This window comes from Harpia harpyja, chromosome 15 (assembly GCF_026419915.1).
Source record: "Harpia harpyja isolate bHarHar1 chromosome 15, bHarHar1 primary haplotype, whole genome shotgun sequence".
NCBI lineage: Eukaryota > Metazoa > Chordata > Aves > Accipitriformes > Accipitridae > Harpia > Harpia harpyja.
The window spans coordinates 26543106-26561535 of NC_068954.1; the positions used below are offsets into that span (position 1 = coordinate 26543106).

The 18430-nt window shown below is 47.1% G+C and overlaps 1 protein-coding gene across 2 annotated transcripts in view; it reads right to left on the reverse strand.

Moving 5' to 3' along the window:
• Positions 1-7170: 7170 nt before the first annotated feature.
• Positions 7171-18430, reverse strand: part of GCLC (glutamate-cysteine ligase catalytic subunit) — a 55324-nt gene continuing 44064 nt past the window's right edge. The window contains exon 17 of one of the 2 annotated variants that reach the window (XM_052809925.1): positions 7171-7274. In XM_052809925.1, the coding sequence (XP_052665885.1) occupies positions 7186-7274 (89 nt within the window). In that variant the 3' untranslated portion in view covers positions 7171-7185. Of the gene's footprint in view, positions 7275-17761; positions 17782-18430 lie in introns of those variants that run through there. The other variant, XM_052809929.1, reaches the window with a different exon arrangement.

An 18430-nucleotide genomic window follows, 5' to 3' on the forward strand; every position in this document is an offset into this window, starting at 1 on the left:
CGGGAAAGTGGGTTTCAGTTAATAATAGCTGGCTGGTTTCTGACATTGAAGCAGGAATGTGCGTTGGCCCTGCGAGTGCCTGAACACTAAGGCGGGCTGACACGGCGCGTCTCTTCCTCAGCCATGTTTGCGCCGTGCCTGCTGCACTGAGGTCCTGCCCCATGGGCGAGGAGCTCCCACGGGCCGTGACCCGGGGCAGGATTATTAACTGCCCCTCCTGCTTCCAGCAGATAGCTTTGTTACGCTTGGATCCTGCATTTTATTTCAAGATACGGTGCTTGCCTTTCCCCTGCCCTTTCCTCAACCCTAGCCTCTGCCAGACCGACTCAAAAGCCGCAGTCATCTAATTTCATCTGGAGCATCGCTCTGACGATGAGGCTTAGCGTTCCCAGCGCCCGGGCTTTAAAGGATGTCTGTCCCCAGGGGTGGCAGGACAGGCCACACAGGCACTGACAGTCTTTGAACTCCACTCTGTTCTGTATATTAGCACCACAGACTAGTTCCTGTGTTTAATAGGTACATTAATCAGTGTTTCTTACTGCACCGTTATACTCTACAATACTTAGTGTGTATTTTGTCATGAATCAGCAGGGGAAGCTTACGCTCCCCAAATGGATTATGTGCATAACATTAGCTTTATAAAATATGCATCCCTAGTTCATGATCGCAGTACAGCATCCTGCACCTAATGGCAGACATGCAGAACTGTGCCAGCAACCTGCCTGGGTAAGGCGCAGTAAAGACATTCACCTGTTGTCCAGAGCCTGTTTTAGCTTAAACAGGGGGTAAAGACTTCTAGAAAAATGAAGCTTGGCTATTTAAACTCAGTTTTCGCCTGATGGGCTGTATGTGCATGATTTTCATTCCTGGTAAACCCCAGAATGCATCAAGCAGACCACAGGTCAGTAAGATGGGTCCCTTCCCTTGAAAACTAACAACTTACATGGATGTCCTGGTAACTGAAAGACTAAGGAGGGGCTGGAATAAGCAACTGTAGGCTTATAGCTGTGGAGTAGATCCCTGCAATATCTTGGCCTATCTGATCTCTCTGCGTTTCTCTTTTGCCTTCCACTGAGCCCTTTCTCCCCAAGAAGATGGGGTCTTCTTTGGAGAGCCTTGCACTTACTCGCCTCAACAGTGCCTGTGACATCTTTTTCCAGGCTGTAGTTCCACAGTCAGCTTAGCCTGGCTGCTGTCAAAGGCCTGATCCACTACTTCACCCATCACTTTCTGCAGCTGTTTGTCTATTCACCTGATCTTGGGGCTGAACCTTGGCTGGAATCTAACCCAGCACAAGCAAGGAAGATTTGCAGAAAGCTACATCAACACGAGGGGATCAGACTTGCCCCAGGCTGTTCTCTGGCACTGAGGATGCCTGTGCCCACACTGTCAGGCTCACTGTAGAGTGACCACCCACAGCGGGGTGTCCACACGCAGCCTCTTGGTGGAGAGCGATGCCTCCTTGTGCTAACCTCTGGGTCATGCCCGGGAACTCAGGAACTCAGCTGGGAGATGGCCAGAAAGCATTGCTCTTCTTATTTAAGCATGGATGCCTGAGCTCCAGTATCTGGCCACATTTCCTGGCATGCTTAATTAAATGAATAGGCATGGTCCATATGGCTGTGTGACCAATCAACCCCTGCTGTGGAAAAAGGCTCAGAGGAGGTAGACAAGGATGGTGTGGTCATGAAGCTCAGGAAAGAACGTAGGAAGTGACCACAGCTGTCGTGAAGGAAACTGAACTTATCTCAGCAGGGACCAGAGAGTGACCACTGTATCAGTCGAGTGTGTCAACTGGTTGTGTAGTTGGCCTGCCCTAAAATAATCAGTAGAAATTATCTTCCTGAGCCAGCCAGACCAGCATGAGGGAATGTCCTGGTTTCAGCTGGGATAGAGTTAACTGTCTTCCTAGTAGCTGGTACAGTGCTATGTTTTGAGTTCAGTATGCGAAGAATGTTGATAACACTGATGTCTTCAGTTGTTGCTCAGTAGTGTTTAGACTAATGTCAAGGATTTTTCAGCTTCTCATGCCCAGCCAGCGAGAAATCTGGAGGGGCACAAGAAGTTGGCACAGGACACAGCCAGGGCAGCTGACCCCAACTGGCCAACGGGGTATTCCATACCATGGGACGTCCCATCCAGTATAGGAACTGGGAAGTGGGGACGGGGGATCGCCGCTCGGGGGACTGGCTGGGTGTCGGTCGGTGGGTGGTGAGCAATTGCACTGCGCATCATTTGTACATTCCAATCCTTTCATTATTACTGTTGTCATTTTATTAGTGTTATCATTATCATTATTAGTTTCTTCTTTTCTGTTCTATTAAACCGTTCTTATCTCAACCCACAGGTTTTGCTTCTTTTCCCAATTTTCTCCCCCATCCCACTGGGTGGGGGGGGAGTGAGTGAGCGGCTGCGTGGTGTTTAGTTGCTGGCTGGGGTTAAACAACGACAGGGAAGTGTGTATATGCCTCAGCCCAACACAGAATGTAAAAATCGAAGAACCAGCAAAATTAACTGTGAAGAGGACAACGGCCTTGAGCTGGCTTTCTTCCCAGCGACTGGAGATGCCCAGCATCGTAACGGTGAGTGTATAGAGAATGGTAATGGCATTTGTGTTTGTATTGTGATTCAACTGTATATTGCAATTGCTATATTATGCTCGTGTTGTGATTTCAGTATATTGCTGTATCGGTCTGCTAAATCAAAGTCCTCTGTAACGTCAAATATCTTCAAATAAGTAATTTAGTGTTAAAACATTAAACTCTGCTCATATGGGATATCAGAAAGAACCTGTTCAGAGTATTAGGCTCTGGAAGACTGCATGAGCATTGGTGCGGGTGCAAGGGAGAGGATGGGAATGAGAGCTGGGAGCAGGGGGAAGACAGGACCACCCCTTCCTGCTTGAGTGAGCACTTGCGTGGGATTAAGGGATCATGGAACTACAGTGTCAGTTGTCACTGCAGACACAGGTGTGGGTGCTATGTGCTGACTGCAATTTGCTCCTGCTGGTGGTCTCCTTTTCTAGAAAGTACCTAGGATTAGACCTCTCATTTCCATCTCTTGTTTCAAGCAGACGTTTGAGAATACTGACTTCCTTTCTGCTTTAATTGCTTGCAATCTCTCGAAAACAGACACTCAATAAATTTTCTGATTTTACTCTTTTGTATTCTTCCCCCCTGCCCCAAAGTTTATTTCCCTGCATTAGCTCCTCTTTCTTTGGATGAATTTGCAAGGAGGAAGAAAAACATGCTGTCAGATCTCGTACAACTAGAACTAAAAGAAAGCAGCTCTACAATAAATAGCATGTATTGACTAAACCTCTCTCAGTTCAGTCGCTTTTTCTATCTGTCAGTGAAGCCTTAGAGCAAATTAGTGCCGTGACTGGTCCCTGCAAATTGTCCATAGGTGGCTGGAGACATGGCTCCGCTTCCCAGGGTCTCAGGAATGTCCCCGAGGCTTGTTAGGATGCACAGGGTAAGAGCCTCCAAAGTCACACAGCTACAGAAACCCATCACCTCCAGAAAAGCTGTCCAGTCCTTTGGGAAATTCACATACGGTTGCTGAAATGCCACAGCTCCAGCTCTATTAGTAATATGATATAAAGGAAACATTTCAGTCAAATGAGTGAAATATTTTTGAAACCTCTTTAGACACATGTATTTAGAAGAGAGGGAACCTTAACATAGTGTAGGTTTGCTGGGCTTCTTTTTTAAAAAAAAGCAGGGCCAAGAGGAAAAGTCTGGTTTACATTTGCACAGAACCAGGGCCCAGCTTCTTCTTAAAAGTAAATTGCCATTGATTTTAACAGCAGAAGCAATGAGCCTCGCATTGATTTAGATAACAACTAAAAATTGGATTTCATGTGGCAAACTGTTCTGGGATCATGACTAATTATATCACTTTGGGTAAAAGCCATTAAAACCCCTGTTTTTATCATGTTCCCCCTTTAAATGCCATTTTATCTGAAAAACATCTCCTGTGAAGGGGAAAAACCAAATTCTGTATTCAGTTCAGTTTTTTCTACCGGACAACACTTCTGCATTCTGTAAAAACCGTAAGTAGAGGAGTGAAATTATGGTTGCAAGAAGTGCTGGCTGCAGAGCAGGGTCACCCTGGGTTTGTAGGTCAGTGCTCGCCAGCTGAATCGCGACGCAGGGAGCGGCGCTCCCATCGCGGGGTCCGCTCGGAGGGCGGCCGCGGGGTCTCAGGTGCGGGCATTCGGCCCAGCCCTTGCCGGGAAGTTCGTGTTTTGTTTTCCATGGCCTTAGTCAGCACTGCCTCTTGGCCTCTTGCCTCAGGATGGGCCGTTGCGGGCCACTCCCTGAGGTACTTCAAGGCATGTTTTTTGCCAGCGAGGCCAAGAGGTTTTGGTTAAATCCAGGGCCAAGCTGGGCTTGGCTTGGTTCAAGCTCCCTCCTCTCCTGGGAGCGCCTGGGGAGGTGCCCAGGAGGCGGCTTGAGCTGCTGATAACGTCCGGGTGGAGGTTACAGCAGATCTGTAGGGACTAATTATTTGTGTCATGCCCTCTTTACATTGCTTTAGCCTTAGCTGAGGTGCAAATGCACCCTGCCCTGCCTCAGGGCAAGCGGCACCAGGCCACGGCAAGCATCTCTCTGGGGTGCGTGGCAGAGGCGGGAAGGCAGCGCAGGGTTCCCAGAACAAACAGGAGGGGTGAAGTCCTGAACGTGGTTTTGCAAAGGAAAATAAGGACTGGAAAGGAGGTATCTTATGAGGTGTCTGCTGCAAACCATGGACCTTAAGGAAGGAAATCAGTTGGTGTTATTCAGAGCCTCCCCTTTGCTGAGCATGGTATTTGTACGGTGGCTATCATTAGCAGAAACTTTGGTTGGTTAGAGAGCTATGAGTCTCTTCTTGGGTTTAAACAGTCCAGATTTTTATTAAAAATTAAATTTAATTATTTTAATTCTAGCAGCCAGTGGTAGACATGGCTGTCCTGATGCCACACCGGGTGCAACATCACAGCCTGCATCATTACGGAGACTTGCTCTTACCTGTCAGGAAAGGTAGTGGGCTGGGGCTAAATGGATATGAGCTAAACAGAATTTTGGGACCCACATTGCCTCCACCCTTGTCTAGTATCTGATCTGTTGGTCTCACCCATTTGCAGGGCGGTTTTGTGTTAGTAACATGAACCTCCACTTGGGATTTTCTACACCCACTGGCTGTCCCACAGACTAATGTCTCTTCCAGGTTGTCAGACTGTACTCTTTAACCACGGCTGTTGAGTGCAACCTTACAGCCCAGCATGGCGGTGTTTGGGCCTTGTTCACCAGGGGAACACAGAAGTCTCTTTCTTCACACTAAATTTGTGTGGTCATGTTGTCATCTTAAATTAAGAACAGACTGATCCTTGTGGTCAGGACTGAAGTTCCTCCATCAGGCCAGGATTCATCCCTCAGATAAATCCAGATCATAAAAGCATTCACCCACTTCATACACAATTTTTCAACACCATTACCAGCATCGCTAGCCTCTCTCTGCAGGTACTTTCAGAAAATCCTCTTTTTCTTCTAAAAATATGTACTTCCTTTCTGTGCCTCCCTCCTTTTTACATTATATAGAATCACTAAAATCACAAATATTTATGGTGTTGCCTGTTCGTTTTCATTAGCTGAGAAAAAGAATCAAAAAAGAAGCTCAGAAAGTAAGACTGAAAGCTGGTGGAATGATGCAGAACACTGGAAAGAAAACAAAGGAAAGTTATCTTAAGGACAAAGCTGAGAAGCAGAAAGAAATCAGATAAGGTTTGAAAAGATACTAACAAGGAAATGCTGCCTGGAAAAGAAGATGACATTTTGAACAAGCTAACTAAACTGTAAAACTGTAAAGAATACAGCCATTCATATCAAATCTATTTTAACATTCTCTTTTTGAAATACCAGCAGCAAAATGCAGAAGCATAAATTTCTTATTTTAAAACAGTAATAGAAGCTGTAAGCTTGGCTTTCTTGGAAACACTTGCTAGCACCAGCAGTCCAGCCAGCTGAAGGCAAATGGTCTCCCTGGCTTCACCAAGCACCCAAGCCCTCCTTTTCCCAAAGAAAGGCAAAAGACCAGAAGGAAAAGATGCTGAGGACTGTCACCGCTTCTGCTCAGCTCTCCAGATGGTCATGGTGCAAAGAGCAAATGGTGGGAGAGCCGCTGAGCATGGCGGGAAATGCAGCTCCCTGCACTCAGAGCCCAGCGGCAGCTAATCAAATAGCCCTCATCGTTACTGATCCCTGGTGAATCTTTCTAGGGTGCTAATCAGCAGCTTGGCTGTTTTCCAGCCCATGTGATTGCATACTGCCTGCTGAAATTACTTTCAGCAGTTTGAACCGAATTTAGTATCTTGCTGCACATCCTAGGTGCTAGGAGCGCTAGGGAGATGTGTTTGTGCCATGTCGTGACTGCAGCTCCTGACTGACGGGGCGCAGGTGATGCCCTGGTCCCTCTGCCTCCCTCATTTCTTTCGTGTCTTAGAGCAAGGCGGTTAATAATTTTGCAATGGTTTCAGGTCACGCAACTGAAAATTGCTCTCAAGGTCTAAAATATGGCCCCAGCCTTATTAGGGGCTGTGTGCTTCCACTCAGAAGAGACCCCTGCTTACAAGTGCCACCTAGTATTTAAGGAAGCGTAGGTGCAGGCAATTGGACATGAGTGCCTTGACAGCTTCCCAGGTGACAGTTGGTGTCCATTACCTAACTTTGCTGTCAGCCCACCGGATGATCATGTAAAACCTGTTAGCTGCGGGGACTTAAATAACAAGTCTTCTTTCACAGCTGCCACAGGCTGAGGAGACAAGGCAGGACCTGCTGATGCTAGAAGCAGGGTGGGCGGCTGCCCGCGGGAACGAGCTGGGGGAGCCATGGGCTGCCTGCCTCGGCTGCACTCACCCCCAAAATCCTGGCACCTGTCCGCCCTGGTCCCACTTTGCTCTTCCACCTCTTCCCAGGACCATAAGCAGAGTGGCTACACACCTGAATTTCGCTTACGCCGCTGAGAGACTTGGAGCTGTCTGTCACGCGCCCAGTGACCGCGCTTCTGTTGACAAACAGTAACTCATTAATCACGGTAATTTATCCTCGCCATACCACTGCAAGAAAATGGATCAAATTCTTCTCTGAGCTCTGTTTGGGCAGTTGCACAACTTCCAGGAGCTTAAGTGAGGGGAGGATCTGGCTCCTAATCTCCCAGGAGAGTCACAGTTGCTGCGCGGAGCTCCTCCTCCCAAATCCCCTGGCTCTTGGGCAGTTTTCCTGTTGTAAATTGCCCTGAAAGTATGAAAAAAAAAAATATCTGTTGAGGCAAGCTTGGCTGAATGTTTCATTGTTCCTTTGTTTCTAAACACGTGGAAGCTGATTTACTTCTGCTGCCATCCAGTTAGAAAGGAACAACTGCTTTAAAAAAACCGCACCACCTCTGGAAACAGAAGAGAAAACAATTGGGGTTTGAACATGAATGGCCATAAGTCCAAAGAGAACCATGTCCTACAAAGAAGAAAAAATAAACAGATTTATTCCTGCTATGTATAAAGCAAACTGTATGTTTTTAAACCCGTAAGAACAAATACCCTTTGTTTCCAATGCATGTTCGAAAATGGTGGCATCGGTAGTAGGGAGAAACAGTTTCCATGCCTTGCTGGGGGAAAATGGCATCAGCACTTCCCGTCTTTGTCAGCAAACTGTTCTCCAACGTTGGCAAACAGCCAGGCCCCTCCACTGCGTGGCCGGGGTGCGCTTGCACTTCTCCCGAAAGCCGTGTTTCCCCCTTTCCTCCGCAGCTGTCGAGTTCAGTGTTTGCTCCGAGGTCACTGAATAAGCCTGTTAGACAAGCACAAGGTATTATTAACATTGAAATATTCCTAAGCTGATCTTGTGGATTTTTTTACAACACTACCAAGGATATGCTAGCGCAATATTTCTTGCCAGGCAGCAAAGGCAGAAGCCAAACATATGATGATAGCTACAAATGTATTTTCGTGGTCCACGGAGGGCTTTACTGAAAGTACAAGAATGAGCTCTAATGTCTGCACACTCCTTTGCTTGATTTCTTACTCTTTCTTCCAGGATCCACAAGAAATTTAGCTTGCAGCAAGAGGTGATTTTGGTTTTGCTATGAAAACAGCACAAATGAATAGTTTTCATGTTAAAATCTTAAATTGTTTGCTAATCTTAACTACCAAAAGATGAGAATAATTTAAGAGAAACCACTTAAAGCACTTTGCAACTTAATTATGCTTTTGTGTCCTCTGGCAGTGGGAAAAGGCTTTAAAATGTGGTGACACTGCAGGCTATTTTACCTTGCCAGAAAGATGTATGTAAGTACATGTGTCAGTAGTGCAATAACCACTGTCTTCTGTTGCAGTAATTTGAAATTATATGCCATTCTCTTACACCTCCTGCAAAAAGGACAATTAAGGACAAGGTCTAAATGCAGCAAAAAGTCACCTACCCTACCTTGTGGATTTTGTAAAGGATGAAGCTTTTATCAAAATTAAGCTCTTTGTGACTTTGGTGTTACTTTCCCTGTTCCAGTAAAATGCACAATTCAAATGCAATGTTCGAAAGGGAGAATGTTCCTCAGAAACAGCTTTCTCTCTCTGCCCATTTGATGCTAATATCTGCTGTAGTGGAAAGGACTGGGCAGCAGGCAAGCGTGCTGCACTCCTGGTCTGCCTTCCTCTTTTAAAAGTGTTAAAATTTTCCCCAAAATATATGCAGTGTATTTGCAAAGGACTTTAAGGATGTTGCTTTTATATGTTTAAACAAACCCTGAGTGCAGGTGTAGGTTATATAACATGACCAGTGAATGGATAAGCAGACAAGAACAACAAAAGATAACCTGTTTACCCATTCCAGTTGCGAAACCCTCCTGCTGGATGACTTTCTGCTGTCACTTACTGGCGGTGTAATGCTGAGGTAACCTCAGTGCTGTAACTCCACATCTATAGCAACACAGGCGAGAGAACCAACATTTGGCTACCTACCTCATTTGGACATAAAATGCTCTGGACATCCGTTACCATCAGGCAATGGTTTGCATGACTCTGCACAGTCTTCACAGGTAACACATCTCTGCTTTGAGGTGTGATATTTTTTAGACAAATGCCATATGACCGGTAGAAGTCGAGGAGTGAACCATGAAGTCAGTAGCATTGGAAACATGCCTTGCACTGGAAATCCATGTGAAGGAAGAGGGGACATGCGTTTCTGCTTAGAAGATCAGGAGGGTTTCTCCAAGTACTGCAAATGGTGTAGGAAAAGGGCACCAAGCTGGAAGTTGAAAGCAAGCGTCAGTAGGAGGGAGACTATGAGGGCATCACTCATCCCAAAGTGGGCATATAAGGAAATACGTATGCTCTGTTCTGAATCAGGTAAAACCAGATTGTTGATGTGAATACCTGTCTGTCATCTGACACAGGTAAAGGCCCCACAAAACATTCATGGATACAAACAGGTTTGTTGGTACAAATTTGAGGAAGTATGAGAACTCCTACTAAAACTCCTTTGTCTTCTGTCCTTTCTCCTCCCTCTCTCTCTGGTTCTCCTTTCCACCACTGTTTCCATCTCAGGCCTTCAGAGGAAGGAAGATCTGCTTTTCTGCTGCCAGCTGCAGCCTTACCCCTGGCTGCAGGTTGGTACCAGATGTAAAAGGTGTGAACTGCTTGCAGCCCTGCAGCTTTCCAAAGGTGCTGCGTTTCTGCATGGGTCCTGGCTATGCCCAGAAACGGAGGAACAGGGAGACAGGGAGGAAGGACACTCATGTTATACGCCTTCTGAATGTCAGGACATGCTCCTTACATCCTATCCAAACTTCCCAATGCAGTATTTAGGCCCCAACAAAACTTTCACTTGGAGATCCCTTACTGCTTTGCCTTAAAACTTTTTAGTCTGAGATATTCAGAGCAGACCTATGATGCTCCGTCACACACAGCAGTATTCTGGCTGCCTAATCTCAAAAAGCAACATCACCCTCTGCACCAACCATGAGACATCGTTTTCTGCTCTTTTCCTCTCTCTGTTCATGTGTGTCTCTGCCACAACTCAGTCATTGACCATTGGACTAAATTGGAAACCGACACGAAGCTGAATGATCATTCATTTTGTACTAGTGGACAGACCAACTTGCATTATGATGTTGTGGGTGTCTTGTACAGATCATTGGATTGGGAAGTAGTAGATGAGGTCTTCTTCAGATAATTGGAAGAAGCCTGAAATGATCAAAGTGATTTGGAGCAGTCAACATGGATTCATGAAGGGGGAATTGTGCTTAACCAACCTCATAGCTTTCTATGACAAGATGAGTGGCTTGGTGAATGAGTGGATGTTTTTTATCTTGACATTAGCTAGGCTTTCAGCACTGTCTCCCGTAACATCCTCATAGACAAGCAGAGAAGTATGGGCTTGCTAAGTGGGCAGTGAGGTGGACTGAAAGCTGGCCGAATTGCCAGACACAAAGGGTTGTAATCAATGGCACAAAGTCCATCCAGAGGCCAGTCACTAGGGGTGTACCCAGAGGTTGATACTAAGGCCAATATTACTTAACATCTTCATTAGGAACTTGGATGATGGGACGGAGTGCTCCCTCAGCAAGTTTGCTGATGATACAAAGCTGGGAGGAGCAGCTGATGCGCTGGATGGTTGTACTGCCATTCAGAGGGGCCTGGACAGGATGGAGAAATGGGCAGGGAGGAATCTCATGAAGCTCAGTAAAGAAAAATACAAAGTCCTGCACCTGGGGAGTGTCCTGGGTTCAGCTGGGATAGAGTTAATTTTTACAGGAACCTGGGAGGTGGGGGGGCATAGCCGGGGCAGCCGACCTGAACTAGCCAAGGAGCTATTCCATACCATGTGCCATCATGCTCAGTATATAAATGGGGAGCGGGCCGGGGGGAGGGCTCTCCACTTTCGGTGGCGGAGCGTCGGGTTGCGGGTGGTGAGCAGTTGCACTGTGCATCACCCGTTTTGTATATTCTTTCATTAGTACCGTTGTTGTTGTTGTAACTTCTCTTTTTTTTTGTGTTGTCCCAGTAAACTGCCCTTATCTCAACCCTCGAGGTTCCAGTTTTTTTTTCCTTTTCTCTCCTCCGTCTCCTCCCTACCCCACCGGAGGGGGGCGGGAGGAGTGAGCGAGCGGCTGCGTGGTCCTTTGTTACCGGCTGGGCTGAAACCACGACGGGGGGAACAACCCCATGCTCCAGTACAGACTGGGAGCCAACCAGCTGGAAAGCAGCTTTGCAGAAGAAGGCCCTTGGTGCCCTGGTGAACAAGTTGACCATGAGACAGCAGTGCTCCCTCATGGCAAAGAAGGCCAATGGTATCCTGGGCTGCATTAGGCAAAGCTTTGCCAGCAGGTTGAGGGAAGTGGCCCTTCCCCTCTGCTCAGCACTGGTGAGGCCATGCCTGGAGTGCTGCGTCCAGTGCTGGGATGCCCTGTACGAGAAAGGTATGAACTTACTGGAGGGGGTCCCATGAAGTGTCTGAGAGATGATTAAGGGACAGAAGCAACGGTTGTATGAGGAGAGGCAGAGAGGGCTGGGACTGTTCAGACTGGAGAAGACAAGGCTCGGGGAATCTTGTTGGTGGGTATAAATACCCGATGGGAGGGTATGATGAAGGCAGAGCCTCTTCTCAGTGGTGCCTACTGACAGGACAAGAGGCAATGGGCACAAACTGGAACAGGAAATTCCACCTGAAATAAGAAAACACTTTCTTACTGTGAGGGTGGTCAAACACTGGCACAGGTTGCCTGGAGAGATTGTGGAGTCTCCATCTTTGGAGGTAATTCAAAAGCCATCAGGACATGGTCCCAGGCGGCCTGTTCTATCTGACCCTTGAGAAGGGGGGGTTGGACTAAGTGATCTCCAGAGGTCCCTTCTGACCTCAACTGTCACGTGCTTCTGTTCTGTAATTTCTAAATTGCTATGCATTTGAACTGCACTTTCTTTTATCAGGAAAGCAAATCAGCTCCTGCTCACACTACAGTGAACAGGCAGTGATATTAGACTCTCTTCATGCATGAGAACATCTGTTTTCTACTTCAGACACAGAGTCTGAATGTAGCTTTTCAGATGTTTTACAAAAAGTTGGACTTGAAGACAGTGTGTAAAAAGAACATTTGTTATATGAGACTCAAATGCTGCTTGATTTTCACAAGGTTGAATCGTAAATTTCTGAGGCTTTGCCATTGCCTGGACCTGCAGTACTTGACCAGCCTCCTCATCTGTGAAGGGCTCCTTGGGTCCTGTATAGTACGTGATGTGCCATCAGGTACTGCTGGATGTAACCACAAAGGCATAACATTCCTCTAGTTCTGTAGAGAGTCTGGTGGCAAAACCAAGAAAAGATTTGCGTACATTAAAATGAGATGTCATTATGCCTCCTTTATAGATATAGCCTGTTCTCGCCAGTGAAAGTTGGTGGGAGGTACATATATTACATCTGTACTAGTAAATGAAACAGTCCAAGGGGGCTGACTCACCTTGAGGCCAGCGCAACTCATGTCCCTACAGCTAAACTCTCTCCTCCTCTGAGCAGTGGGGTCGCATCCTGCCTGCCTGCGTAAGTCTTGGGCCATGCCTGCAGAGTGCGGGTCAGCTTGGGCTAGGACCATGCAGGGAATAAGATAACCATATGTTTTCTGTGCATATATGGCCAGCCAGGACTGTTTGCTTTCCTAGGACTGTATATGAGCCCCAAACTCTTTTTCCACCTCATGGGTAGGGTTAGGTATCTCCATGGTTCAAAGCAACCAGTACTCCCATCAAAGGGGCTAGTTAATGTTAACAGGCTGTTAGAGCAGTGTTGCCCAAGATGTGGGCTGTAATTAATTAATCAGGTTAAAAGACATGATTGAGAAGGTAGTTGGGGCATTAGAAAGAGCAACTAGGGGTAGATTAATATATTACTTGAGTAGTTAGGGAGAAGGGTATGAATGACAGAGTTCACCTAGAGCAGGAGCAAAACACATGAAAATGCTGCTGTATAGCAAAGTCAAGAGGAAACTCTGAAGTTTTTCTTACATCCTTCTTAGTCAAGGTTGTTAGAGAGGTAGTCCCATGAGAGCCCTGAGTCGTCTCAGGAGACGAAGCACCTGCCTGTTCTGAGTGACTGCTGAGAAGGCTGGTGTCCTGGTTTTAGCTGGGATAGAGTTAATTGTCTTCCTAGTAGCTGGTACGGTGCTGTTTTGAGTTCAGTAAGCTGGGCAGGCTTCACCCTTCTGTCAAGGAACATGGCAGCATGGCTGCAGGTGGTCTAGTTGTCTTCTGTGCAATGCTATTGGGTTTGGATGGCTTACCCAGAAAGCTGAAGACTTTAGTTCAGTTGCATGCTCAGCCACTAACAACCACCTCACAGGAGGAGCCCCCAGGCATGGTCAAAGCTCCCACCAGAGGAGGGCAAGTGTAGGCCTGGTGATTGGGAGTCTACCTGCTAGGGGAGATGTCTGAGTCTCCATACTCTCTTTCTCTGTACACTACTAGTGACTGCTTGAACACTGATCCAGCTCCCAAAACCCAGGACTCCTAACCCAACGCCTGCCTGCTAGGCTGCAGTCCTTTCTTTCTCCTATGCCCTCTTCTCAATTAACATTGAATTGTGTAAAAACATAACTCAGTCAGACCAGAGAGCCAATGTTTTTTCCCTGGCAGATGTAGATGCTTAGGGAAAGAAACAGGAGAAACAGCCGGTACAAAATGATCCTTCCCTGCCATATTTCCCACGTTCCAGCAACCTGGGGTTTGGGGATTTCCTCGGACAGAGATGGCACCCAGACCACAGCAACCAGAATGCTGAATATTAAACCAAATAATATCAATAATAGTAATGACAATGATGATGATGCCACTATCTAACTACCGTAGCTACGTCTTTTCCATGAATTTAGCTAATCACCTGCCAAACCCTTCCATATTTTGGCCTCCATAACACCTTGCACTGATCAGTTCCACAATTTACTTAGATGATTTAATTTTATGTACCCCTATCATGTTACACCCCCAGCTGCCTATTTTCCAGGAGAACAAGTTCTAACTTAACTTTGTCTCCCTTGTTATGAAAGACCTTCTATTTTTCTGAAAATCCCCTTTGGCCTTGGCCATTTGTCGGTCTGTTTTATGCTTTTTGAGATTAGGCAGGAAGAACGCTGCAGAGTAATGAAGATGCCAACTCATTGCAGATTTATACAGAGGTTTAAAAGTATCTTCTGTTTTGTTCTCTGTGGTAGCAAAGCCCAATAAAGAGGATGGAGAATTTCCATCCTTTCCAGAGGCCCTTTAAAAAATATGCTAAAGAATTTGTTTAGGTACTCTGCGTGGAGATTATGTGTATTTGAACCCTCTGAGGCAGCAGAGCATCTGACCTTCCACTTTCTGAGAAGTGCCCTAACCGCAAGGGTCTCATATGAACTTTGAGACATCTTTTTCTGCTAAGCCCTTCTTGAAAAAAAGAAAGCAGCCACTATTGCAATTTGTGGATTGCCATTGGCTGTTGCTTACCTTCCAAACTGAGTCCCTCTGGGACTTGGGCATTGCTGGTTTGGGCAGTGACTAGACCTACACAGGTCTCTTGGTGCTCCCCTCTATCTGGAGAGGTGTGTGCTGAGTCGCCTGGGAAACTTGGAGGTCAAATGTGAGAGGAGGCTGGAGCTCAGACCCTCGTAGAAGACAGCAAATGAGCAAGGGTCTGATGCCTCAACCCGTCTTGGAAAAAAATGTCGATATAAATGGACTTTTATCACTCCCGATCTAGATAAAAAATTGCTGTAAGCCTGCAAAAGCCTAAGTTCATGTTAGGATCACTGCCATAAGTGACGAAAAGCTTCAGCCGCCATCCCACGGCTGCAGGACACAGCCACTGTCACAGTGCTGCACTGGTTGTGTTGGACCCGGCTGCTTTCCAGCCTCACCTGCGAGAAGCTCCCTCTCCTCACCGCCAAGTCCTGACGTTTCAACTGAGGCCAGCAGCCTGGTCTCCCTGTAAATGTACTGTTTTACCCCAGAAGCACTTCATTCTTTTTCAGTTTGTATCATCTGCCACGCAGAAAGACGCAGAGGGAGGATGGAAACCCCAGCTTTTCTCGGGAAGAAGGAATTGCTAGGATTTCTGGAAAGCAGTTGCCAGTTGCATGTCTAAAACTGGTTCCATGGTAGCTAGATGCAGAGGAGTTCCTGCCTGCCTCACCGCGTGCCAAAGCTAACAAGGTAAGAATATGAAAGCATTCCTTGGCAATCATTTGAGGATGTCTAAGTTGGAAAGAGTGACTCAAAGTTAGAGGAGCTTTTCTTTTTTTTTTTTTATTTTATTTTAAAGATAAAATTTTGCAAACAGGAAGGCCTTCCATCCCAAATAATATGCCAGCCTTATCTGCCTTGGACCATCAGGCTTCACAGACACTGCCGAACTCTCCCCACTATCTAATCTTCCTTGGCTTCCTCCTGTTCTGCCTATTCTTGCGTTCCCTCCTATATCCTCGCTTTATCAGATTGCCTTTGGTGGGTTCTCCTCATTTTCTCACCTCTCCTACATGGCCTGCGGGTCTCCATTTCTGCTGTCTGTTCTCCTGTCTCTGGATAAAAGCAGAATTTCATTTGCTTGTCTCCTTGCAGACAATTTACAGCCGACTTTATACCAGACCTGCCTCCTCCTGCCCACACTGAAATCTCAGCTTGTTTCTTTGAGATTAGCTGCCAGATAAGCTGAGCTTGGCCAAACTGGAGATCTTCAGCATCTCCCTCTTTTCCTTCTGCCTTTTTTGGTTAACCATGGACAGAAAAGCCACATACAAGCTTGTAGCTTGGGTACTCGGTTCCCACATCCGGGCTGCCTGAGCCTTGCAGAGTCTTCCTTCATAATGACAAGTAATGAAGCATTTTAAGAGGACTACTGGGTGGCTCCTGCCCGTGTCTGGCTCCACAGGTTTTTCTGTCTCTTCCACCACTTGGGCAGTGGGAAGCAGGCACAGTCTCCCACTTTGTATCCTTAGGGTGCGGCGTTGCTGGCGTGCAGCTGCAGAGGGGCAGGCAGCTGCCTTCCTCCAAGGCAGGCAGGCAGGGTAAAATCAGGAGGGAGAGCTTACACAGGAGCAAAAGAAGCAGTTGGTCAGGAGACTCAACCATGGAGATGTCCTACCTGGGGAGAGAGAGGGAGATGGGAGGGGGAAGGCTCCTGAAGAGCAAGGTAAGGCTGGCAAAGAGGGAAGTGATGATGAAACTAGCCTTTTTCCCTGAAAACCATTGTTGCAGTTCCTCTTGACTAGGTTTAGCTGTGCTTCTTGGAGCAGGCAGAGCTCATGGGAGCACTATGACAGAGCAGTTGGGATTTGCTGCGTACATGTGAATTCAGATTTTTTTTTTCCCATTCCCATCATCACAGAAATCATCAGGCAGGTCACAAAACTGGGAACTTGGTGTTATGTCAGTGTTTCCTACCCCATTGAAAGAACTTTCGAAAGTAGCTGCTAAATCACCAGCTCCTGTTGTAGGACCTGTCATAGCAGCTGATCTCCAACTGGAGGTATGCCATGAAGACACGGCACTAGCATTTAGTGATTTCAGCACTGTCTGTAATGTCACCTGGGAGGCACGTGCCACCTGTGGTGTCCCAGGACACAGCTCACAGATGTCTTTTCATGGTAGGTATCAGACAAACACAAATCTGGCTGATTTCAAGTCCTTACTGCCAGTGAGGTCCACCAGTAGAAGTTGTTTACAGGGAGGTAGCTAGTACAGGCCAAGTTTATATATGCTCTGTATTTGTTCATGATAAAAGGTAGGAAATGGGTGTGCAAGGCTGTCACTATGTCATCTCTCTCAAACTCTGGGCACAGCCGAGGAAATGTTGTAAATACAGAGCAGTTTGATGATAAAATCGACCATAATGCTTTTCACTTTGATTGCAATTAAAGCAGCAGACTCACCATACCACATCATCCCACACGCTCTTCTAGACCAGCATCGTGCATCTGGTTGCCATACGGCAACAGGAGGAGCTAACTGTGCAGTGTTGTAGCATATCATTGCAACAGCAAACATGTTTGGCACCAAAGTTTTCACACTACAAAACTCTGTTGGCTGCATTAGGACAAAAGGGAGATAAAACCTCCCTTTCAGAATGGAAGCAGAGCTGGAAAAAGAAATCAGCTCCGCTTATGTCCTGATCGGTAATGCACCTGGCAGATCATCCCCTCTGGACAGCACAGTCCTGGAAGAAGCGTTCCTCTCCCCCAGAGAACAGCATGCCCTGGTATATCTTGAAAACCATTACAGAGTTTTGTACAAACATATGAGCACAGAAGGCAGCCAGCAAGAAACACAGCAGCCTGCAGAGCTTTTCCCTGGATACTCTAGTTGCACAGTTTGAATCTTCCAAGTTTCCTTTCTGTTGCGTGGATTTTGCTTTTCCAAGGTGGGATGAGAAATAATGTCTTGTCCTAGCGCTCGCTGGGTTTGGATTCAGGGCAAGTGTCACATTTTATCAGCTCATGGCAAGACCAAACACAACATGTTGCTGGAAGCCGCGGTCACAGCTGGAGAGACCGCAGTGGGCTGCAGGGCTGCCCTCTCCCCTCCTAGCCATGCCACGTCTTCAAACTCTTATGGGCTGAGTGGGAATGGGCAGATACCAACAACACCACGTGCTGGGACGACTGGGAAGCGGAAAGTTGGAATGAGTTTCCAGGAACACGTGGACACTCCCTTCTGGAGGTCTGCTTTTCGCCGGCATCTCTGGAAATGGCCCCATCCCTCACCCAGCAGAAGCAGTGGGATGTGTGCCAGTCAGGCTGTGCCATAAGTAAAAGGGAAAAGACAAAAATCTGAAATATGTCATTCTGTGCCATTCGCTGAGGAGGCCCAGACAGTTTTACTTAAAACAGTGAGTGAAGTTTGTTGTCTAGAAGTGATTATTTTAAGAACAAGACCTAACTGCATTTGAAAGGGGAATTCTGCTCTTTACCTCACATGGCTGTTCAGCACGTGTCACGTCCAGAAGCACTTGGATGTCACACGTTTTAATTCAGACAGCGGCAATTTTGCTCTCAGCAGTGCAAATGCGCAGCTGAACTGAATGTCTGAAAGGGATGAGCTGGCCTATTTCCCAGCCTGTGCTACGGCATACCCTTTAAAAACACGCACCAGGTCTGTCCTGCTTGTGGGACATTTACAGAGCACACCAGCCCGGAGGGCTCCTGGCCGGGGTGTCCCCGGGACAGTCCCACCACCGGCCTCAGCTCCGCTCCACACAGCCGGCGAGGGCTATGAAGTCACCGTAGCTGCTCTGCTGAGCCACCCCACCGGGACACCAGGACATGAGGAGGTTTGCACCGGTTGCACGGGTTGGAGCTAAGCAACTTGGGCCAAAATCCACAGAGGATTTGGACCTGAAATACCGCTGTGGCTCTGGCTCCTTTTTCTCTTTATTCCCCAGAGAAC